This window comes from Thunnus thynnus, chromosome 3 (assembly GCF_963924715.1).
Source record: "Thunnus thynnus chromosome 3, fThuThy2.1, whole genome shotgun sequence".
NCBI lineage: Eukaryota > Metazoa > Chordata > Actinopteri > Scombriformes > Scombridae > Thunnus > Thunnus thynnus.
In genome coordinates, this window is record NC_089519.1 from 37,651,810 (window position 1) to 37,677,029 (window position 25,220).

A 25,220-nucleotide genomic window follows, 5' to 3' on the forward strand; every position below is an offset into this window, starting at 1 on the left:
CAACCATAGGAAACACTGAGGAAAGTGATGCAGGACCTGATTTTACTCTGAATTATATCACCCCATTATTGGGTCAACATCAACTTCAGAGTTTGATTATCTGGTTTGTGAAAATTAAGTAACACCGACACTGAACCATCTTCAGCAGAGACCCATAATCTTTCTCTCTCCTCTCCTGTGTGAGCAGGACTTTATTAATATGATTATTAATTTAATCATTATTATTGAACATGAATATCCTTATCAACTTACCACCTTTGACTATGCATCATCATATATCTTCTCTTTGTGTTCATTATGTGTAAATATTGTAAATAAATTACCATATGTACTTTAACATTGGAGTCCCTGCAGTTCCCAAGAACTAAAAGAGCAACTTATTATCTGAAGATACATTTCATATATTTCCAACCTATGTTCGCTGTGAATTCTGTTCTAAACTTAATTCTATGCTTAAACTCTAAACTTCTTCCCTCTTTTTAGACACTATTTAAATGTGCACTGTGGAGTTTTTGACCTCTACCCGCACTATGCAGGAATATTCTTATAGGAGGGTAACCACACGATACACAATCAACACACATTCCCGCTTATAAACTGTTGGTGGCAGTGGCCTGCCAACAAATGTGCCAGAAAAGGCAGCGAAGAAGAAGACCGTGTTAGCAAGTATGGACGTAAACAATGCAGGTTTCAAAATATAGAAAAAAAATTGGCCTCACCGATACAATGGGTGTTAGTATGACTTTTATCTGACCCTATGTATTTTACTGATTTTGGGTGTTGGACATGTGACATAAACATTCCATAATCTGCATGTCATTTTAGGTAATATGATATAGCTCTTCTTGGGGGGACCTTTAAATACAAATAATGGGTTTATGGTCAAGTTTGGAATTGTTCCAGATGTGGTATGTAATGATACATAATATGTTGTGAGGTAGCTGTCAACCACTTGATTGGAGGGCTCCCAACTGAATTAGTGCCCATGGAAAACCTATGTTATTCATGTGATAAGATACAGATGTGTAACCCCATATAAGCTATGCATCGACAGTGGTACGGTGCCCAGACCATCTTTGTACATGGAATGGACCCGATGGCCATCGTCTAATAAACGTCTTCAAAATAAGAACTTCGTCAGCTCTTCCTTTGAACGATATCATCACACATCCTTCCTTTCAATGGGTTTTGGCAAGAAAAAAAATGAAGGTAAACAGAACTGTGTTTACAAAAAACTTTATAGGACACACATAAAATATGACTTGATTAAAGACGGTGAGGTGGAGAACATTGTGTAAGCATTTTTTTGAAATGATAAACATCAGCAAAATGGGGTATAAACATTAAAATGTAGCATAAATATTAAGTCCTCCAACAATAACATGTACAGAATATGATGAAACATTATGGGATGGTTCCCAGCTAACTGGGAATGTGTTGACTTACTGAGTCTTAGCAAGAAGTTCTCCTTTAAACACTAAAGGTGGATCATTGTTACCTCTTTTTCAGGAGAGCTGCAGAAATAACAAACTCACCTGGTTTAAATTCTTACCTTTCCTCAGCAGAGTGTTGTCCATCTCTGAAGTGAAGAGGTGGAGTCAGGGACCGGTCACTCTTCATGGACACACAGCTGGGTTCAGATCCAGGAGAGTCTGATCTCTGCTGGTGAACCCTGATAGAAACACAGGATTGACGACACAGTTTGAACCTCAACATGATGAAAAGTTGTGGGAATGTTCTCTGCTAGCTGGGACTGTGTTGACTTACTGAGTCTCAGCAAGAAGTTCTCCTTCAAACTTTGAAGGTTGAGTTATGAACTGGTGGCTCTCGATGGACACACAGCTGGGTTCAGGTTCAGCAGAGTCTGGTCTGTGCTGCTGCTCTGGGCTTCAACACAACACACAAAGAGCTTTGAGTGTGAATAATGATGGTGGAGTGATGTGAGTGGAGAACAGTGATGGACAGTTAGAGATCCTCATCTCACCTCTGAGCTTTGGTCTGGCTGTCATGTTCCCCACACAGAGGTCTTTTAGAGGGAGGGACTCCCTCCTCTCTGTCCTCACACTGATCCATAGCAGAGAAACACCTTCACACAAACACAACAACATGTCAGAACTCACACATCATTTCTCATCATTCCTCTCAGTCACATGACAAACATACAGAGCTCTGACTGGAAGGAAACTGAAGAAGCATACCCTTCATAATCTACCTGCTGAATGAAATTACAAGTGAAACAAACAGAACATGCTGCTGTCCACAGAGACAACAAAGAGAAAACAAGCTTCTTCAGTGTGAGATGTTATTGCTTTTCTCTGCATCCTGTTCTTTAATTTTAGCATTGTGTGGTGGATGTCAGACTTAAGTAGTCAGAACAATTGATTGTTTTTCTTTTTAGAAAGACTGATTTAACTGAGTTGATAATGAAGATAATGGTCAGATGAAGCCTGAACAAAGAGAGAGGAGGCTTCTTATTCAATCCATCAAATAAATCAAACCAGTGTAACCTGCAGGCAGAACGTCAGTGGGAGTCAGAGAATCACAGAGCAGCTGGTGTAGTTCTGCTATCAGTCCACTAGATGTCCTCATTAATCTACAGTGAACTACAGAGCAGCTCAGGACTGAGATGGATCTCTGAGGAAGGAGAAACTATTATCTCTGAAATTCACTGACAGTAGTGTTGATCTGAAATATGTCTGTTTATGTGAGGATACAATTTACTCACAAACTATTTTAATGCAGATTTCTATTTACCTTCTAACACATGACACATCATTTCATAACACTGTCAGATTTATTGGTCAAACAGTAGCACAACACAGCAACATCCACGACCACACATCAGTTTAAAACCATCTCCTTCATCACACCAAGAGTCTGGTTCTGCTCCACGTGTCCCTCTTATAAAGGGATTTGACTTGACAAAAGCGCAAATTATCTATATTGAATAATCAAAATGTTGAATGCAATGAACTGTCTTCCACTGTTATGCATTACATGAAACAAACCCCTCCACTCTTTAATAAAACCTGACATAACTAATTTTTGTATGATTTACCATTTGCTTGAAATTTTTGAATTGGACAACAGAAATTTGTAAAAATAACAATATTGCTCTGCCCTAATGCACATTAATACTGACAGGGTTGTCCAAACCACTTAATTCTAACAATGAACAAAGACAAGTCCAAGTAAAAAGGTGACTTCTGATGACACTGAGAAGGGTCATGCTTCTTTATTCATAAGGTTCGGTACCCCTCCCCACTACAAAATATTTGTATATATTTTGTACTTAAAATACCATTTTGTAACTCTTGAGTTTTTCTTTTCCTGCTCACACAGACGTCATCTTTGACCGTCTGAGGAGGAAGCTGATAAACTCAACTCTTAAGGAAACGCCTTCAAACATTTAGTTATTTTCACATATAAAATAAATAATGAAGAGAATTCAGATCCAGCAGAGTTACACTTACTCAACTTGTTCCCATTATGTCAGTTCCTCCAGCAGCTCCCTTGTGTCCTGATCACGTCTGTGTAGAAAAACAGGTTTACAATGATCTCAGTGTGACAACCTCCTTCAATAAAAACATGTAGCAGCTTAACCTGCAGCACAGGACAGGACAAGTTCAGCTTTTACTGTTTTATTATGACTTGATCGAGTTACACATTTCACCCCTTCACTTACAGCAGCCTTCCTGCTCTCATTAAAACTGTTCAAAATGTTCATCATTCACTTCTCTTTCTCTTTGGGCAACAGAAAACAGTTAAAGAAAACTGGACTTCCAGAGTATAAACCCAAACTACTTTTTGTTGCACATTTAAGAGCTGAAGGATCCTCCTTCATCTATAATCAAAAGAAACTACAGATTTAGACTGACAGCTCTCTGCCACCTGCTTAGACAACCAGGCAGGCCGAGGTGAGCTGGAGCTCAGTCTGCTCTGTGGGAGATAAATCTGAAAATCCACAGACTTCAGCTACACTGTAGTCCAGGACTGCTCATATTCAAATGAAAATAAATATATCTGACACATATACACACTAATTAATGTGCACTGTCTCTGATAAATAACTGGAGTAAATCACAAACTGGACTTTCACATTTGAATTATTTCACAATTTCAATTCAGACCTCAAACCTGGATAACAGAACACATTTTCAGTCTCAGCGTCAGCGTCTCATGGAAGACAAGCTGAAACAGTAGACCTGGTCGAGATGAGCCAGGCCTGTGCAGAATCGATCACCATCGCCCACAATGTATGTTGGTTAGATTTTTGTCTGACTTGATCCTGACTTGCTCTGATGTCATGCACACATGGACAACGATTACCTCAAGAGATCAAGGTGGCTGCAAATTTTGGCCCTAAAAGACCTCAGGGCATGATGGGAAATGCTTGGCTGTCACCTGATCAAAGAGACTCTGTTGGATCATGTTGCTGGATCAACAACATGACTTTTTTGTTTGATTGTAAAGACATAGATTTTATTTGTATGATAGTGTATTATGAAGTATTATTTTGCTAACAGAATAAATGTTGTGTGGTTGATGAAAACTTTTATCAGCTAGAGAGACTGAAAAAATTCAGAAGCCTACAAATATTGCAGATGGCTTAAAATATTAACATTACTTTAGTAATTTTAGTTCTTGGAAACAAAGGGGACGTGAGGATTCTTAAAGAAACATCTGTAGCCTTCAGATGTGAGACAGGGTGGTAAATTTGCACCAGACAAATGCTGGTAAAATATGAAAGTGGCTGGTAGATTTCAGACAGAAAATAATGATTTACTATTGTATGTTCACATTTTAAAAAGTGAATTTCCCACCCTGGATGTGAAGCCCTGAGACTTGACTTCAAGTGTCTGAAACCTGCCTTAGAACGACAGAGGTCACTCATTATTATTTTATTTGATATAAAGATTCAAATGATGGGACCTCTGTCCAACAAAGGCCTCAATAAACACAATAAACAGGTTTCATGAAGTAATTTCAGTATGAAAGTCCAACCCCTCCCTGTGGCAGAGAAATGATTTCTGATTCTAACAGCCGTAAAAACGTCTCAACAAACCAACATGTTCAGACTTCAGGACTGTAATGATTTATTGTCTCCTGGCAGTTTAATCAGTCAGCAGTCAGTTTTAATGTGCTGACCAACACTAAACTGTTAGCAGTAATTGAAAAGGTTAAAAACAGTCATTTTTATGTTGGAAGTAAAGAACTTTCAGATGAAGTAAAACACTTACACTGAGTACTGAATCAGAGTCATTACAGCATGTTATTATTTGGTGTTATATCATTAGCGAGGTAACATTTATTAATATGATGAGAAACTTGATGTCAGATATGGAGTCATTGTAAATCTTCACCTGAAATCCCAAAGCTCTAGTTCTTCTCTTTCATTATTTGCTATTTGGAGTTGCAGTTCCACATGTCTCTGGATGACTTCTTAAATAAAACCTGACATGACTAATTTTTGTAGCTTTTATTTACCATTTGCTTGAAATCTTTAGTTTGGATGACAGAAATTTGTAAAAAATAATATTGCCCTGCCATAATGCACATTCATACTGACAGGGTTGTCCAAACCAGCTCATTCTAACAATGAACAAAGACAAGTCCAAGTAAGAGAAGAAGAGTGAGTCCAAATGAGGCTTAGACCAGAGCCAACAAAAACAGTCCTGTTCCAGGACAACGCAGTTTAAAACAACACAGTCGTTTCAAACTAAAACACTTAAGAGTGTTTCTGTAAGTATTTCACCACTTCTGTTGACACTGAGAAGGGTCATGCTTTTTTATTCATAAGGTTCGGTACCCCTCCCCACTAAAAATATGTCCTTTTGTACCTAAAGTTTTTCTTTTCCTGCTCACACAGACGCCATCTTTGACCGTCTGAGGAGTAAGCTGATATTCATGTTGAAATTATGACTGAATTTCAAGCCACTACAACTCTTAAGGAAATACCTTCAAACATTTAGATATTTTCACATATAAAATAAATAATGAAGAGAATTCAGAACCAGCAGAGTTACACTTACTCAACTTGTTCCTGTTATGTCCGTTCCTCCAGCAGCTCTGTTGTGTACTGATCAGGTCTGTGTAGAAAAACAGGTTTACAATGATTTCAGTGTAACGCCCTGCTTCAATAAAAACTCCACGTAGCAGAATTTGAACACCATAAACCAGACTGAACCTGCAGCACAGGACAAGTTCAGCTTTTACAGTTTTATTATGACTTGATCAAGTGATACATTTCACCCCTTCACTTACAGCAGCCTTCCTGCTCTCATTAAAACTGTTCAAAATGCTCATCATTCACTTCTTTCTCTTTGGGCAACAGAAAACAGTTAAAGAAAACTGGACTTCCAGAGTATAAACCCAAACTATTTTTTGTTGCACATTTAAGAGCTGAAGGATCCTCCTTCATCTATAATCAAAAGAAACTACAGATTTAGACTGACAGCTCTCTGCTACCTGCTTAGACAACCAGGCAGGCTGAGCTGAGCTGGAGCTCAGTCTGCATTGTGAGAGATAAATCTGAAAATGGAAACCACAGATCTCAGCTACACTGTAGTCCAGGACTGCTCATATTCAAAAAAAATTAGGGGGTGCTGAAACATTAGGCTTGTTCAAGATGAGTGAGGCCTGGTCAGAAGCCTACAAATATTACAGACGGCTTAAAATATGAACATTACTTAGTAATTAGATTCTTAGAAAGAAAATGGGCAGGTGAGGATTCTTAAAGAAACATCTGTAGCCTCCAGATGTGAGATAGGGTGGTAAATTCGCACCAGACAAATTCTGGTGAAATATGAAAGTGGCTGGCAGATGTCAGACAGAAAATAATGATTTACTATTGTATGTTCACATTTTAAAAAGTAAATTTCCCACCCTGGATGTGAAACCCTGACAGTCCAAATATCTGACAGATCAATAATGTAAATTGTCTTGTATTTCTGCTTTTCCTCAGCGGGGTATCCATCAGATACCCCGCTGGTATAATAAGCTGGCCAAAGGAGGAGATAGAGGCCACTGATATCAAGACAAGAAAGCTCCTCACAATGCATGGAGAGTTTCACCCCAAGTCTAGCACCCTGAGACTGTACACTAAGTGGAACGAGGGAGGCCGAGGACTGGTGAGCGTCAGAGCCACTGTCCAGGACAAAACAACCAACATCCAGTTCAGCACATAATAGCAGGGTGTAAGATGAAGGCAGTGCCATAACCAAGTGACTGGCGTAGTGTACAGGAACATCTGCACTGAGTATGGGCTGGAAGTCCCAAGGTCACAATGGAAGACACCTCCTAAGGTGGTTGAGAATGACCAAGCCAAGATCCTGTGGGACTTCCAGATCCAGACTGACAAGGGGGGGGGGGGGGAGAGGGAGATTTTTTTTTTTTTAATTTTTAAAATATATATTCACACTCAGGAAGCTCATGTCATGACTTTTCAGCTGGAATCCCACACATCCAGATTTTAAAATTAAATTATGATATAAATTTCCACTTTCTTAAACTGACATGGAAAAAAGTGAATTGAATGAATTATTACTAATTTACCACATAGACTGCTACATATAATGTGTAAAATTTTAATTACAGCCAGATGGAGACTGATTTTTTTAATGTTATTCAGATATCGTATGTGGATGTGGAGCCAGATTTTAGAGGAAATACCACATAATCAGAAAGACTGCAGACTGAAGCTTTTTTGACTTTTCCACTGATGTGCTCTGGCAGCATTCTGACTTGTGTTGCATAACTAACTCCAGCGTGCTGTTTGTTTTATGATCCTCACACAAAACTACTGTTACAACTGTTGTTGTAATTTTTCTTTACGAATTTACTCCATCAGACTGGATGAATGTATGTGTCAGGTGTAGGTGTGTGTGTCTGTGTGCATATATGTAAATAGGTGTGTGCAGGAAGAAGGAGCAGCTTCAAGCTCCGGCAGGTGATTGGCTGCTTCAAGAGGAAATCAGCTATATAAAGAGCCAAGATGGCATCACCACTGCACAGGGGCGTCTCCCATCTCCCTCCTCTCCCAACACACTTCCTTACAGTGACGTAGTTCAAGTAATGTTTTGTTCCCTTCTTTTTGAAGTTAATAAGGTTGGACCGCCAGTTTTAGTTAACCTTGTTTTTACATGTTTATATTAGTTAGGGAGGTAAGTAGTTGTAATTTGTTTTTGGTTTTTGTCTTTTTTTTTAACTTATCTTTTTGATTTCAACTTTTTGGCACAGCACAGTCAACAGAAACAAAATAAAAGCCCCTATCTTTGGCATCATGTGACATTGTGATCTTATATGCACACTTGCACCAACTTGCCTCATTATCAAGGTACTCATTGCAGTCTACAGTACGGAAGTCCTAAAAGGCAAGTGAGAAAAAAAATATCCATTTTCTAAGTCTGATCTAAATCCTTTTCTCTCCTGTGTTTATGACTTAAGAACAGGTGAAAAAATAGGTTTTGCCAGGTGAATAAAAAAGTTATGCCAGGATCATTTTTCCAAGTTTTTTGTTGTTGTTGTTGCTGTGAAAATGTTCTAAATAGGACTGATAGAACATAGAATACAGGGTAGTGGCGCACTTGTGTCCTCTTGTGGCCGAAATGAGTATTACAACATCAAACACTGAAAAATCCTGACAAAAAAACAAACATTTTTTCACCTGCTATTTTCAAAGATGAAAAAAAACAACTTAGAAAACTTATCCTGGAAAAACTTTTTTTTCAACTTTTTTCCTACCTATTTCCACAGATAATAAAAAATAAATAAATAAATAAAAAACTAACAAAAATGATCCTGGCAAAACTTTTTTTTCACCTTTTTAAAAGATGAATTATCTGACACTGAATGTAAAATCTGAATCAGCAAAAAAACTTAAAAAAGAATGTCATTTCTCGGTTGCATTAGTCTCAAATTGTTTTACTGTTATACATTGTGCTTTTTTATCAACTTGTCAGTCATCTATAAAGCACTTTGAATAGCACTGTCTGGTACGAAAGGTCATATACAAATAAAGTTTGGCTGACTGGTTCATTCAAACATACTCCCATACATCAATCAAAATTGAGCTGCTTTTCAGTCAGTTTTGGGGTTGTTTGCATATGTTGCAGTCAAATCTGATCAAACCACTGTGTTTTTAAGTGTTTAACTCTTCACAACACTTCTCTGCGTGCTGTGACAGCCCAGCACTGTAGAAGTAGAGAGGGAGAGAGAGAGTAGCTGGCAGTTACACGTTTCGTTTGGCAGCAAGTGCATTTAAAGGCTAAATGACTTAGCAGCAAGATGGACAGTGGAAATAAGCTAGCTAACATTTGCTACCTAGCTAACGTAGGTAATGTTACCGATGCGTCATCATCGTCCCCTGTCAATGTTAAAGCTGCCAAGAAACTGGACAATCAATAATAATCAATAATTAAAGTGGTAGTTCCCTTTCTAATTTCCTCAAAAACATTGATGGTATAACTGGCATATCTAGTCTAGTTACTGAGGTCAATATTATTTGAAAATTCATTCGTTTTGGTGAAAATTTCAGTTCATACTTTGAGCTCATAATTTAAAATTATTGAGACAACACAGTCTTCTGTCACACTATTCAGGCTACTGTAATTTGTTGAAACTTAAAGCTCTATGTCATTTAATGTTTGTGTTGGTTAAAGGGCTACTTTAACCTTTTATGGGTAATTGTTAGTGTATATCAGTAAACTGAGTAGAGTATTGTGCTCTTGCTCTGTTCTTTGAATGGATGGTATATTGTATGTACTGGTTTCTTTTGTATGTTCTTAATCACCACCTAGTGGTGATTCTCAATAGCTGCATTGAAGAGGAAAGAGGGAATAGTAAACAGGAAGTAGAGTTCAGGAACTTCTTTTTACCCCTGTATTCATACTGTGAGCATCACAGTGTAACAGTCCTCTTAATCCTGTGCCTCAAAGTCCAGAAAAACAGATTCATCCGTAAGTCATCTACTATTTATGGTTATATTGACATGTTATGTTACTATTTCTTGGATTTAAGTGCAGTATTTTTGATGATGATTACTTTATTGTCAACTACATATGGATGTATTAGTGTTTGGCAGTTAAAGCATTGATGCTTTTGTAAATGACATTTACTGTTGTATTTTCATCCTTTATTACACATATTGACATATTTTTAAGCACATGTTCACATGGGTTTATGTCAGTAAACTTTTCTCTATTGGTGTACTCAAGATATTATGTAGTATTTACAAAGGTACTTACTTGTTTGTATTTTGTGTTCTTTTTCAGTTTTACAAATTACATTTTTTCCTCAAATAAATCCTGCCAAACACATCAACCTGTCTGATCCTTGGAGGATGCAATGCTGGAGAATATAATGTTAAGCTGGCTGTATAGCTGAAAAATACGTTGCTTGCAACAACTTTTTGTGAGAACAGCAGAGATGAATAGAGTTGTTAAGTGTATTATATTGGTACATTAAAAGATATGGTATGTTGTGCTATTGTTTTTTTCTTTTTAAAGGTAGAGAGAGTACACCTGGTGCCACAGTAGAACAGAAGACTATTACTTCAGAGCAACCTGCAGGTGCAAGACATGTTAAAAAAGTTAAGGGTAATTTTATGGAAAAAATTGTTTTAAAGAGGTTTTTATTCGCACATTAAAAAATATGGCGTGAGCTTGCTTTTTTCCTTTTTGAAGGTGGAGAGAGTAGCACTGGTGCCACAGTAGTAGTAGCAGTGTTGTCTTCCTCCTTAATGGTATGTGCCTTTGGTTAGGAGGTGCACAATAATATCGGCACGCCATCGGTATCTGCCGATAAAAGCTCTAAAATGAAATATTGGCATCGGCCCAAAATTAACATTTTTGCTGATTATGAGAGGCCGATTTGTTGCCTTCCCCTCTGCTGCCTGACTGTGTTTCCCTCCATGGACTGTTTCACCCTTACGGTCCCGGTGCTTCCTCCACAGGCTCCACTTCACTCAGCTGCCCGTCACACCCCACCCTTTTCCATGGTGCGGAGCCGCACTTCGAATTCACTGAGCCTCACCTCCAACTCTGCAAATAAACTACATTTATTACATGTACCATTATCACTAAAGGAGGCAGAGGAATAACTAAACATATGACACACTAAGCAAGAGAGAGCAGGAGAGTGAGAGGGAGAGAGAGAAGCCAACTGCTTAGCTAAGTTAGCTGCTAAGCTAAAATAACTCACAACTGTGGGATTAGCGAGAAAAGTCGCTAAAAGAAGGAGAGAGCTAAGAGTGCTTGAGCACCACTGCCTTTTTCTCAAATCAGAAATGCATTCCATTGAATGGGGGTATCTGATACAAAATAAAGTGCAAATACTGTATATTAAATAACCATGGATTATAAGAGCAGGATACCAGACTGAAAATGGCGCCCATTCAGTTCTTTTCTTTCTTGCTTTTGGGTTTACTTCTGCATTGTGCAGCCTACTGAATAGGCGCAGTGGTGTTCCTCCCAATGGCCCTGCCCGTGAGTTCCCGCCCGGCCCATAGACTTTACATTGTGATGACGTCATGGATATATAAATCACTTTTCTTGGCTCGAGGAAAATTTTACAAATATAAAACCTCCTCAAACCTCTTCACCTCATCTCTTTTACAATGGTGGTTTATGGGGAAAATGCTTTTTGGGCAGCAGGGGGGTGTTTCTTTGCAATACTGCAGATGACTACAGGGAAAAATTGAGCAGCAGCACCCTATCAACCTCTTATAATACATCCATGGTTGACACCAAGCAATAGCATGGAAGCCTTAATGGTCCAAACACCTTAAGACGTTTAAAATAGACTTGTTAACAGGGTATTTTCTGACATATTAATGTGAACACTGAACTAGACATATTGGTCCTATCCGCGTTCCATATATTGTTGACGTTTCTACCATTTGTGCATTGATGTCATCTACCAGTCATCCCTTCAGACCAGGGTCCTTTTAAAATAAAGTACTACCATTCAAACAGGAAATGACAAAATGAAAGCCATGAAAACAAAATGACACTGGAAAATATTTACTTTACTAACTTTGCCAAAAAAAAAAGTGCAGGAGTCGTTTACAGACATTGACTGAAAGAAATACAGACTTAAATAAAGAGAATTTTAGGAGAATGTAAAATCAAAGTCATCAGATAAATGCAATGGCGTCAATAGTAGTAGTAGTAGTTCTAGTAGAAGTTGTAGTAGTAGTGAAGGACAAGAAGAAAGTCTCCTTGATATTATATTAATATTGAAGTACAGTAGTTGAGTAACTGTACTCAGTTAGCGCTCAGCTGTGAGGGCAGGTTAGAGTTAGGTGGGCGATCAGGGCGTCATGTATGACATCTTGAACTCCCCTTCGCTGTCTTTTTGGACCAGGCTCTGCGATTCTAAACAGACAGACAAGACAACCAAGGAGTTCCTGACTGGTCAATCAAACTAATCATTTCCCTCCTGACGAACAAACGGAAGGCAAAAAGCCTCAAAGCAAGCAGTTACAAAATGCATGAACATTATAATTATGTTTTACACTATTTGTCCATTTTTTGACAGAACTAAGACTCAGACTGTCTCAACATGGTTCTTACATCACTGGAACACTGACACTTTCCTTTATCCTTTCATATACACATTTACTGTGTAAATTACTAATTAATAATTAAATATATTTCAACCTTCAATGACCAACAATGGACAAACAACAATAACTTGATTATGTCTTGTTAAATATATCACTGGATTATTTTCTAATAACTCAAGTTACAAAAACTGTGGAATCATATTTTTACAAAGTAGAATGACTGGTACATTTGTCTGAAAACAATTATAAAGATTTTAAACATATTTAAAATCTTAAACATATTTAAAATCACTGAAGAGCCTGAGACATTTTCTTGTAACTATGAGTTACTATGTAGTTAGTGTGTGTTGTGGAAATTTTCTCTGGAGAAAGAGGCACATGGAGACATAAAGAAAGCATTAAACATTGTTACTTGTTGAAGCAGTTGTAAACACTGTACAATCCATCACATCATCAGTAACAATTATACAAATGTCCACACACAAACAAAAATACAATCATCTTGTATTTTTGGAGAGAAAGCATGTTGTTCAGCTGGCCCTTTCTCTAAAGATTGTGAACTCAAACTAGACAGCTTTATACCTCTCCAGAAGCAAAGCTAAAAACAGTCTGGTCCCGAAATGGACACTTCCACAAACCGTTACACCTTCTTACAAACAAGTATGGTCTCTAAAACAGCAGGCTTAAGACAAAGATATCTCTAGCTAACTCCAGAGGTCAACAAGCAATCCTCAGATAGAAACAGGTTCAAGAGTTCAACTAGACTAGGAGCAGGATTTCTTCACCAACATGTGTCCCCAAAATGACAATGACATTACATCACATTCAGTTGATAACAAACACTGACTCCTTAGTTTGAAAACATTTGTAACATATATACAAAAGATTTATAAAATGATAACCTACTATTCAATTTTCTTTCACATGTGTTTGTCATCAGTGTGAGTGTTTCTCTACACAGGAGGAGACTCTTCCTTCTACAGTGAACACAGAGAAACTGAAGAACCAGTCCCCCAGACTTTAAACCCAGGATACAGAGGTTCAGTGAATGTGCTGTTGAAGGTGTGGAGGTGGATCAATGTGTCAGAGGAGACTCTGTAGAAGGACAGAGTGCCAGCAGGATGGTCCACATACACTGCTACTCTGTTAGAGACAGAGGAGGACGGGGAGGAGGAGGGGGGATAGATTACAATGTTATTGTGCCAGACAGAGTAACCATCCTCATCATCGCATCTCAGACTCCAGGACTGATCATTTCTTCCAAACATACAGAGACCACTGTTTCCTTTCCTTCTGATTCCTCTGTAAGTCACAGATATTTGAACATCTCCTTTCCATTCGACCTCCCAGTAACAGCGACCAGTCAGACCATCTTTACACAGCAGCTGATACCAGTGATCAAATCTCTCTGGATGATCAGGATATGGCTGCTCTGTCACTGTCACCTTCCTGTTGTTGTCAGACAGTTTGAGGTTTCTGTGTGCTGTGTTTGTGTCCGGTCTGAGTTTACAGACATCTGATGGAGAAAATGAGACACAATACAGCAGCAGTTTATCATCTAACACACCTGATGGTTCATTCGTTGATTCATTAAATGACTGAGTTGATGAGATAAAAGTCAATTGGATAAAAACTTCAGAATCACTTTTTGGATCTTCTGTCAAACAGAGAATTGAATGCAGATACAAAAGTGTTTAATTTAAATTACTTTAAAGCATATGGCTGACAATTTTCTATATTTTTCATACTGTCAACAAATCTCATGTTTGGATCCAAACCAACAATGAACTGGTCTACTAACAAGTATTGTGTGTGTATCCAAAGCCTGATATATCTTATTCCTCCGTTGTCCAAAAACTAGTAAAAACATGTCAGTGAGCCACACCGCTGCACTGAGTGACATTTTCCTTCATCCCTGAGGGCAATGGTTACTGTAGTGTTTGTAAATGGTTCCAAAGAATAAAAACAGCACTAAGATCATAACCCCCAGGAAAGAGGTTCCTAGCACAGCAGACATCACTCTGCATGTGCAGAATGCGGCTCTGTTTACAGCTTCACTAGCTTGCTGTGCTACATATGGCAACCCCTTGACTTAGTACTATATTATAAATTTTGCAAAGAACTTCAGTGCAAAGTCAAGAGGTTGTGATATGTAGCACAGAACCACATTTCTGCTTGTGCTCATAGCGTCTGCTGTACTAGGAACCTCACTCCTGACGTTTACTATCTTATTATTGTGTTTACTTTTTGTAGCCATTTCTAAACAAATTACCATATCCACTGTCTTCTTAATAGAGGAACATGTCACCCAGTGCAGTGATGTGGCTCACTGATATGTTTTTAGGAGGTTTTGGACAACAATGGAGGTCTACAGCACATAGGAATAACAAATATTGGATAAATACACAATACTTGTTAGTAGATCAGCTCATTGTTGGTTTGGATCCAAACATGAGATTTATTGATATTAAAAAAAAAATACAGAAAACCACCGGCCCAATCCTTTAACATGTGCTGCCTTGTTTTAATGAATCAAAGTGAAAAAACACTCACACTTCCTCAGACCAGGTTTCAGCCTCTGCTTTCCACCATGATCCAGCCTGGAGGAAGAAACAAAGTCAGGATTAACATTCAGAAGCTTCATCAAAAATGATCCTTAGAATTAAGACAACAAAGCAAAGTATGTCTGTAAGTCTGCGTATCTCTTGAACTGTTCATCCAATTGATTCCACACTTGACAGGTGCATTGCTGGGGAACAAAGGGAGTACAGTGTCGAATTTGGTGCAATATGGATGCGCAATATGTTTAATATTAATAAACTCTGAATACACCAGCAATCTGTGAGCTGCTCCGCCCTGTGCAGGGGCAGGGCAGTGCTTCAGAGCTCTGCTGACTGACTCCAGCAAGTCAGGAGAGACCAGAGACGAGGAGTGACAAGAGTCAGAGAAAAGTGCTCTAAAGAGAGAAAAGTAGACAGTGAATACAGAGGTTTCGATCAAGAATGGACACTCTTACCCCGTGTCTAGACATGAAGCGAAACATTAGAACCATGTTTAGCAGATCAGCAGTGAGTGACTACACAGGAGGCACTCAGGTACATTGTTGAGCGAAGGTCACCTGCGTTTTGGAAGTGCTCAGAGACCAATACACGTGTAAAACGTGATAAAATATGCACGTAATATGGAACAAATACTTCCACAGGCAGTTCAAAACCAGTTTGTCTCATATGCTCCAAGACCATGGCAATTGTGAAGCACCACTACAGACAAATCAAAACTAATGGCACAGAAAATAGGAACGATATAAGAGCCCAATATGACCGATCCACTTTATTTTAGGATGCACATTATTTTATTTTTGAACGCAGCCCTTATTTTACTTGAAATGAGAAAAGAATATGTATTTATTATCAGAGTACTTAGCCTATTATTTATATTGTCTGTGTATAATAAAATGTTAGATCCTTTCATGTTGTTTGTGTATATACTCATTCACACCTCACATCGACTGTATTAATTTTTCTATGTGTTGAAGTAGAAGGCGGAGACCAAGCAAGCCTGTTCCGAGCAGGCACGTGTTGAATGGGCACCACACAAGTCTGTAATAAAAATAAAAATAAAATAACAAAATGTCAAACAAAAAAAGAGACTGAAGTTCTATGACAGGATTTTCTTATGTTAGCTAATAACGTGATGTTGACAGAATGAAAAAGGCGGAACTCAACTGCGAGGGCAGTGCAGCACCCGGACAATCTACAGCATGCACATGTTAGAGTTATCGTGTATTTTATCGTCAAAAAAGGCAGAGGTTGCTAGCATGATTTGATTTAATGTCTAAATAATTAAATTTGCAAGATGAACATGAAGTATATTGTGAACTTTCTACGCTATCACTCAGAGACTAATGTTAGTGCAGTGGAGCAGCAAACCCTGGTAGTAACAAATGAGACCAGCTGACCAACACACACTGCCGCGGTAAACAACTTAAACCAACTCTGAGGTGAAGAAAATAACTCTGAACAGTCTGTTTCACCTCAAAAACCCTGCGCCCACTCAGCGTCTAGTACCGAGATGTCTTTCCCCAGAGCTAACAGTGCAGCAGAGAGGCTGCTCTCCACATCTGGGGACATGACGTTAACAACACAGCTGAGCACTCCGCCTCCCCCTCATTTTGTTATTCTCATACAGGCAGGAGACACTAAGATGCTTTCAAATTAATTAATTCATGAATTAATGCAGTTAACTTTTCAAATAAGAAGGCTGTGGACCATTTATCTTATCTGCTAGTTATGTTTTATTGTATTTCAGTGGACCAAAGACACCAATGAATGGTTTGGCACATATTATACTGGAGCAAGAGACTGAAAATAGTGCCTCCCTTTCTATTTATTCAATCAATAATCAATTCTGAATTGATTTGGACACCCAAGAATGGTAATCAAAATCTAATGGAATCGTGAGATTCCCAAAGATTCACAGCCCTTGTCAAAAAATAAACTTTAAACTTAATTTATTAATCATGTTTTGACATGAATTCTGTGCTTTTTGCTGTGTACTTTGAGGACATAATAGGCTTTGTAATTATCTAAATGTGATTTAAGGTCTGACAAAGGTTTCTGATTCTTTACACTTCTCCAGTGATGTTACAATAAAAGTCCCTGTTGATGTCTTATGCTGTCTGTGTAGCAGAAATTGGAATCACTGCTGTATTTTACTATTCTGTTCTATACTGCATTCATTTTTACGATCTTATCTGTAACTTTCTTGAATGAGAATGGAGGTTTACAGTGTTACCTGTATATTTTATGACACTGCTGCACATTTTACACTCATACACAAATGCAGAGTAAATATTTTCAGACAGTGCTTCACATGGTAGTTTGATATTTTAAGTGTGGAAATTTATTCACAAAGTGGATTGCTTGAAGCACTTTGTTATTGGAGGATGTAACCAGCTAGAAGGAGAGGGGTGGGATGCAAACACAGGGACAGGAGCATACAGACAGCGAGAGACCTGAGAAAAAAAATTTTTGACAGCCATATCAATTCAATAAGTAATTCAACATGAATGAATTATATTCAACGGATGCAAATTTTCCTGATGACATGTCTCCTCACACTCATAAAGTTCAAGTAAGTTACAGTTAAATCAACAAAAACTGCTTGCATTGTTGTTTTAATCTACCCAAGTTTCTGTTTAAAACATAAAATAACATTATAAACAGTAGTAAATTATTGAACAAAAAACAGCATTTTCCTACCAAAGACATCCCTTATCTCTTCATTGTTGTATCAGCTAAGCCTGAACTTAATGCCACTGAGGGGCTGCAGACAGACTAGTAACTGACAAGTCCACCGTAAGGCCATGTTCAGACTGACATGAGACTGCATGACAAAATGCAGTCCTCTCATTCATTAGAACTGACATGCTAGGGTAAGCGTATTGTGTCATTTCCTGTTGCCAACTGTGGTTACTAATAGTGTTTTTGCAGCTCCCAGCTCAGTTAACTTTGCTATATTTCTCACTACTGTGGATAAATACCTGCTGTACATTTAAACGTACGCTAGTTCTGCTCAAGCACTCTTAGCTCTCTCCTTCTTTTACGGACTTTTCTCACTAATCACACAGTTGTTAGTTATCTTTAGCTCAGCAGTTAGCTTAGCAGCTAAACCTAGTGAAACAGTTAGCGATGGCTTCTCTCTCTCCCTCTCGCTCTCCTGCTCTCTCTTGCTCGGTGTGTCAAATGTTTAGTTATTCCTCTGCCTCCTTTAGTGAAAACGTTACGTGTGATAAATGTAGTTTATTTGCAGTGTTGGAGGTGAGGCTCAGTGAATTCGAAGTGCGGCTCCACACCATGGAAAAACAATCAGTAGCTAATGTAGTTAGCCAGCCCCCAGTATCCAGTGCGGGCCGACCTAGCGTAGCTCCTACTGCCCCGGTAGTTCCCGAGCAGCCGGGAAGCCAGGGTGGCTGAGTGACTGTCCGAAGGAAGCATAGCCCCAAGCAGAAGCCCACGGTTCACCACCAACCAGTTCATGTTTCTAACTGGTTCTCCCCCCTCAGTAACACACCTGCTGAGAAACCAACTCTGATTATTGGCAGCTCCATAGTCAGAAACGAGAAGTTAGCGACACCAGCAGCCATAGTCAAATGTATTCCTGGGGCCAGAGCGGGCGACATAGAACCAAATTTAAAACTGCTGGCTAAGGATAAATGTAAATATGGGACGATTGTTATTCACAGCGGGAATGACTCTCGATTACGCCAATCGGAGGTAACTAAAATTAATGTTGAGTCGGTGTGTAAATATGCAAATACTATGTCGGACTCCGTAGTTTTCTCTGGATCGCTGCCTAATCTGACCAGTGATGACATGTATAGCCGCATGTCACAATTCAACCGCTGGCTGTCAAGGTGGTGTCCTGATGTGGGCCTCATAGATAATCGGCAGACTTTCTGGGGAAGACCTGGTCTGATTAGGAGAGACGGCATACATCCCACTTTGGATGGAGCTGCTCTCATATCTAGAAATAGGGCTGAGTTTATTCGTAGACCAAAACCATGACAACCCAGAGTTGAGACCAGGAGGCAGAGCTGCAGTCCTACACGCTTCTCTGCGCTTCCATTAGAGCAGTTACCCACCCAAAACCACATAGAGACTGTGTCTGTCCCCCGACCACTTAAATCAATTAAATCCAAAGTAAACAGAAGAGGATTCATTCATAAAAATCTAATGAAAATTAAAACCACTACTGCAATAGTACAACAAAATAAGAGAATTAAATGTGGACTCTTAAACATTAGATCTCTGTCATCTAAAACCGTATTAGTAAAGGATTTAATCTCAGATCATATTGATTTATTTTGTCTTACTGAAACCTGGCTGTGTCATGAAGAATATGTCAGCCTAAATGAATCTGCTCCCCCCAGTCATACTAATACTCACATTCCTCGAGATACTGGCCGAGGAGGTGGAGTTGATGGAGCAGCCATTTTCAACTTAAGCTTAATCATCAACCGTAGACCTAAATTTAATTATAACTCTTTCGAAAGTCTTGTTCTTGACCTCTCTCACCCAACCTGGAAAACTTTACAACCAGTTCTATTTGTTATAGTGTACCGTCCTCCTGGTCCGTATTCTGAATTCCTATCTGAATTCTCATAGTTTTTATCAAACCTAGTCCTTAATATAGATAAAGTAATTATAATAGGTGATTTTAATATTCATGTGGATATTGATAATGAGCACTGCGTTTATCTCATTGTTAGACTCAATTGGCTTCTCGCAGTGTGTAAATAATCACACTCACTGTCTTAACCACACCCTCGACCTTGTTCTGATTTATGGGATTGAAACTGAACATTTAATAATTTTTCCACAAAATCCTATTTTATCAGATCATTTTTTAATAACTTTTGAATTCCTATCACTGGATTACACACCTTTAGACAAAAATTTCTTCACTATGTCTATCTGATAGTGCTTTAGCTAAATTTAAGGAAGCAATTCCATCAGTACTGAATTCAATGCCATGTCTCAATACTACAGAGGACTTATGTTAACTTTAGTCCCTCAGAAATTGATAATCTTGTTGATAGTACTGCAGGCTCATTGCGAATAACACTCGACTCCATTGCCCCTTTAAAAAGGAGGATAATAAAACATAAGAAGTTAGCTCCACGGTATGACTCCCAAACCCGCAAATTAAAGCAAACATCGCAAAAATTTGAATGGATCTGGTGTTCCACCAAAGTGGAAGAATCTCACTTAGCCTGGCAAGATCGTCTTAAAACATATAAGAAGGCCCTCTGTAATGCCAGAGCCACCTATTACTCAGCATTAATAGAGGAGAATAAAAACAGCCCTAGGTTCCTTTTCAGCACTTTGGCTGACAAAGAGTCATAACTCTACTGATCCATGTATTCCTATAGCTCTCAGTAGTAACGACTTTATGAGCTTCTTTAATGATAAAATTCTAACAATTAGAGACAAAATTCAACACTCTCTGCCCTCAACAGGCACCGATTTATCCACAAACTCAGGCACCTTAGAAACAGATGTAAATCCTGACATACATTTGGACTGTTTTTCTCCAGTCGACTTTTCTGAACTAACTTCAATGATTTGTTCAGCTAAACCATCAACCTGTCTCTTAGACCCCATCCCAACTAGGTTGCTTAAGGAAGCCTTACCCTTAGTTAGCACTTCTTTACTAGATATGATCAATCTGTCTTTAGTAACAGGCTATGTACCACAGTCCTTTAAAGTAGCTGTAATTAAACCTCTTCTTCAGAAGCCTTCTCTTGATTCAGGCATTTTAGCCAATTATAGACATATATCTAATCTTCCCTTTCTCTCTAAGATCCTTCAGAAAGCAGTCTCTAATCAGTTATGTGACTTTCTACATAACAATAGTTTATTTTTAAGTCAGGATTTAGAGTGCATCATAGCACAGAGACAGCACTGGTGAAAGTCACAGATGACCTCCTAACTGCATCAGACAAAGGATTTGGAAGGCAAAAGATAGACACGGAGTTCCAGACGGTTCTGTACTTGGACCAATACTATTCACCTTGTATATGCTTCCTTTAGGTAATATTATTAGGAAACACTCCATAAATTTTCATTGTTATGCAGATGATACCCAATTATATTTATCAATGAAGCCTGATGAAACCAATCAGTTAAACAAACTCCAAGCATGCCTTAAAGACATAAAGACCTGGATGACCTGCAATTTTCTACTACTAAACTCAGATAAAACTGAAGTTATTGTGCTTGGCCCTAAACACCTTAGAAACACATTATCTAATGATATAGCTACTCTGGATGGCATTACCCTGGCCTCCAGCACCACCGTAAGGAATCTGAGAGTTATCTTTAATCAGGATAGGTCCTTTAACTCCCACATAAATCAAATTTCAAAGACTGCCTTTTTTCACTTACGTAATATCCCAAAAATCAGACACATCCTGTCCCAAAAAGATGCAGAAAAACTAGTCCACACATTTGTTACTTCTGGGCCAGATTATTGCAACTCATTATTATCAAGTCTCTAAAACCTGTCCAGCTGGTCCAGAATGCAGCTGCTCGTTTACTAACAAAAAATAGAAAAAGAGATCATATTTCTCCAATTTTAGCTTCGCTACATTGGCTTCCTGTAAAATCCAGAATAGAATTTAAAATCCTTCTCCTAACTTACAAAGCCCTAAATGGTCAGGCACCATCATATTTTGAAGATCTCATAGTAAACTATTACCCCACTAAAACACTGCACTCCCAGTATGCAGCTTACTGGTGGTTCCTACAGTCTGTAAAAGTGGAATGGGAGGAAGAGCCCTCAGCTATCAGGCTCCTTTCCTGTGGAACCATCTTCCAGGTTCGGTCTGGGGGGCAGACACCCTCTCTACATTTAAGAGCAGGCTTAAAATTTTCCTTTTTGATAAAGCTTATAGTTAGGGCCGACCAGGCTCACCTTGGATCAGCCCTTAGTTATGCTGCTATAGGCCTAGACTGCTGAGGAACTTCCGATGATGCACTGAGCTCCTCTCTCCTCCTCCTCCTCTCCATCTGTATGCATTCATGTGACATCAATGCATGTCACTAACTTTGCTTCTTCCCCGGAGTTTTTTGTGCTTTCTCATTTTGCAGGAAATCCTGGGTTGCAGGCCGAGCCTTCGTGGTCCTTCACAGTCTTGTTGGCGTCCTTCCCTGGCTATTGCTATTTCTGCTGTTATTGTTATTGTTATGATTGTCGTTATTTTGTCGGCGAGTGCCTTTGTCCTGGTCAGCAAGTCAGAGCCCAGAAGCCCTGCCCCACTGTGATGTGATGGTGTTTATATCAAACAGCGCCCACTGTACTCAGACATGGAGCTGAGCAGCTCGTTGTTTGCTTGTTTATTCAAAGTTTATTAATATTAAATGTGTTGCATGTCCAAACAACTTCACACTCAACACTGCACTTCCTTGGGTTCTCAGCAGTACACCCGCCAAGTGTGAACTCGAGTCAGAGTCCAGAAGCCCTGACCCGCTGTGGTGTGACAATGTTTATATCAAACAGCCCCTGCTACATTTAGACATGGAGCTGAACAGCACGCTGTTTGCTTGTTTATTCACGGTTTGTAATACTGAACATGTTGCGCCACCTGTTGAGTGTTTGATAGTTGTTTATTTGTGCTTTAGAACGTGACTGCCGTGAAACAATCAGAAAATAACGTGTCTCTGTCATTCACAGGCTTTCTCTCAAAAGAAAGCTTTCCAGCACTGTCGCTCACTCATGCTCTCAGCTCACTCGCCCTTTCTCTCTCTTTTTCTTTTCTTTGTTTTTTTTTTAAATGAATCAGGAAACCCACAACAAAGCCTAACTTTTAACATTATCAAATGAAGAGAGATGTCATCCACTCTTCTCTCTCAGGGCAGATTGTACAGCTCTGATCAGTCGTAGAGCCCAGAAGCCCCGCCCCACTGCTGCAGTGTGGAGCGGCTCGCAGATCGCTTGTCTGTTAACACAGGGGGCTCCGGCAAAACAACACAGGGTTGTCCAAGCTTGGTTAACCTTTGACTGCAACGCAACATGAAATAATCCGGCAAGAAGCTGCATTGGCTAATCATGTTCATGTAAGTGCACATTCCTGTTGTATTACTTTGTTACAAAAACACCATGTTTCTGCTGTTTACCTTGTGTAAAATAGTTGCTCCCACAAAGAGTCCAAACTTTCATTCTTCTGGCTTTACATGATATTTATTGCTCACCGCACAGTGATCTTAAATTGTTTATGACAGCAGTACATATAATTCTTCACAAACTAACATTTTCAACATTACCTCATAGCAATGTTCTCCTGGTATAACAATCAAAAACTGTTTGTCCCTTCTGTCTACCAACATATGACAGCTAATTGGAAGTTCCTACCTATACCCTATATTGATCACATCACAAAGGTGACACCTCTTATAGAAACTGGTGAACTACATTTAATTGACCTCTCTAGAAAATGGCTCCTTCCACTGTTATCAGCAGTGCTGCTGGTACTGAGAACCAACAGTCCTGAGCTTGTCAGTGTGACAGAGAAACAGTGTGTGAGCGCTTGTTGTCTGTTCATACCTGAGAGTGTCCAGTTTGCAGTGTGGATCCTCCAGTCCAGCAGACAGCAGCTTCTCTCCTGAGATTCCTGGATGATTGTAGCTCAGATCCAGCTCTCTCAGATGGGAAGGGTTGGATCTCAGAGCTGAGGCCAGAGAAGCACAGCCTTCCTCTGTGACCTGACAGCCTAACAGACTGGACATACACACACAATGATAATTTCTTTTGTGTATTGATGAGTGTCTTTTTTCCTTGCATAAATTCTCTGATTATAATGAACTAAGTGATTATCTCATTGGTCCACTGCTTTAAAATCAGTTTTTATTTTGTTAGGAACTTTTTTGTCCACATTATGGAAAATTGTCTTTGATTTCACCATATAGCATAGAAACAAACATAAGACACAACTAAAGTGAAATGCTGGGTCAGCAGCAGAGCTGCGGAACTTTACAACACAGTAAAATGACATCAGAAACCATCATCAACAGCAAATGTAACAGTAAGTGTAGACAGCCTATCTGGTGTTCATGGATTTGAAAACAAAGATACAGTTATTGGAAATAATGAATCTTCTTAAATAATTCCAAGGGACTATTGCCGATGGTTGGTACAACAACTGAGAATAACCTACACAGTAAAATCCTATAGACGTTTGGTGTCTTCACTGTCATTTAACTGAATATAAAGCAAATGAGCAGGTTAACATTTAAAAAATAAAATATGTTTGTTAACTTTCTTACAGAGTTAGATGAACACATTGATAATATTTTGATTTCTGTTTGTGCTGCTTACAGTCTTTATCCAAGCTTAAAGGCTAGGTTCAGGTTTTTTAAAGTCTGTTAATACAATACTGTTAATACAATATTGACATGTCATACTCTCCAAAATCCACAGCCCTTGTTTTCAAGTTCAGCTTGAGCTAAAATGATGCTTTAGCAGTCTGAGTCAATATATTTCAAAGTTACTGCCTGTGGAGAACCGAATTCCCTCTTCTTGTTTCTCCAGAATGTTCCTTGCCAAGTTGCAGCAGAGTAATACATTGTAGTAGATGTGTGTAGATTTGTTGCCAGAATCAGCATTTTACTGACATTACAGAATGAACCATATACTATGTATTTATTTATTAAAAACTATCAACTATTGTCAGCTCAAATGGTGCCATTTTCTCATAGCCCCCCTTCTACTGAATCTTCAAACTATGTATTTATGTCCATTTTGTCAGCTAGTTGCCACAACTCGCTCCTTTTGGGATCTCTCAAAGGAAATCTCTGGAACGTATTCTTCCTATCGCTTATTTCTTTTAAAACACACTAGATAAACACAGAAGCAAACATATTCCATGTTAGATACAGATGCAAGAGCAAGCTGAGCTGGTCTGGAGGGCAACTAGAACAGCTAAAGATCAACTCCAAAACACTCACAGAGGGTTGTTACCAAAATATTAGTGCCCAAAAATATAGACTGCAAAAATACTCCAGCTATCAAATCTGCAAGGAAAAAAAACACCTTGAGTTGCCCTTGGCAAATAGCTTATAGATGCATTCAAAGTTTACTACTCATCTTGAGTAGT

At 38.9% G+C, this 25,220-nt stretch overlaps 1 protein-coding gene across 2 annotated transcripts in view; it reads right to left on the bottom strand.

The window, feature by feature from the left end:
* Nucleotides 1–25,220, bottom strand: part of LOC137180395 (NLR family CARD domain-containing protein 3-like) — a 53,475-nt gene that overhangs the window by 16,044 nt on the left and 12,211 nt on the right. Inside the window, exons 9-11 of one of the 2 annotated variants that reach the window (XM_067585735.1) lie at nt 23,672–23,845; nt 15,119–15,165; nt 13,540–14,081 (exon numbers count right to left, since the gene is read on the bottom strand). The exons of the other annotated variant lie outside the window; for it this stretch is intronic. Of the exons in view, the coding sequence (XP_067441836.1) occupies nt 13,543–14,081; nt 15,119–15,165; nt 23,672–23,845 (760 nt within the window). The 3' untranslated portion in view covers nt 13,540–13,542. Of the gene's footprint in view, nt 1–13,539; nt 14,082–15,118; nt 15,166–23,671; nt 23,846–25,220 lie in introns of those variants that run through there. 2 annotated transcript variants of the gene reach the window in all.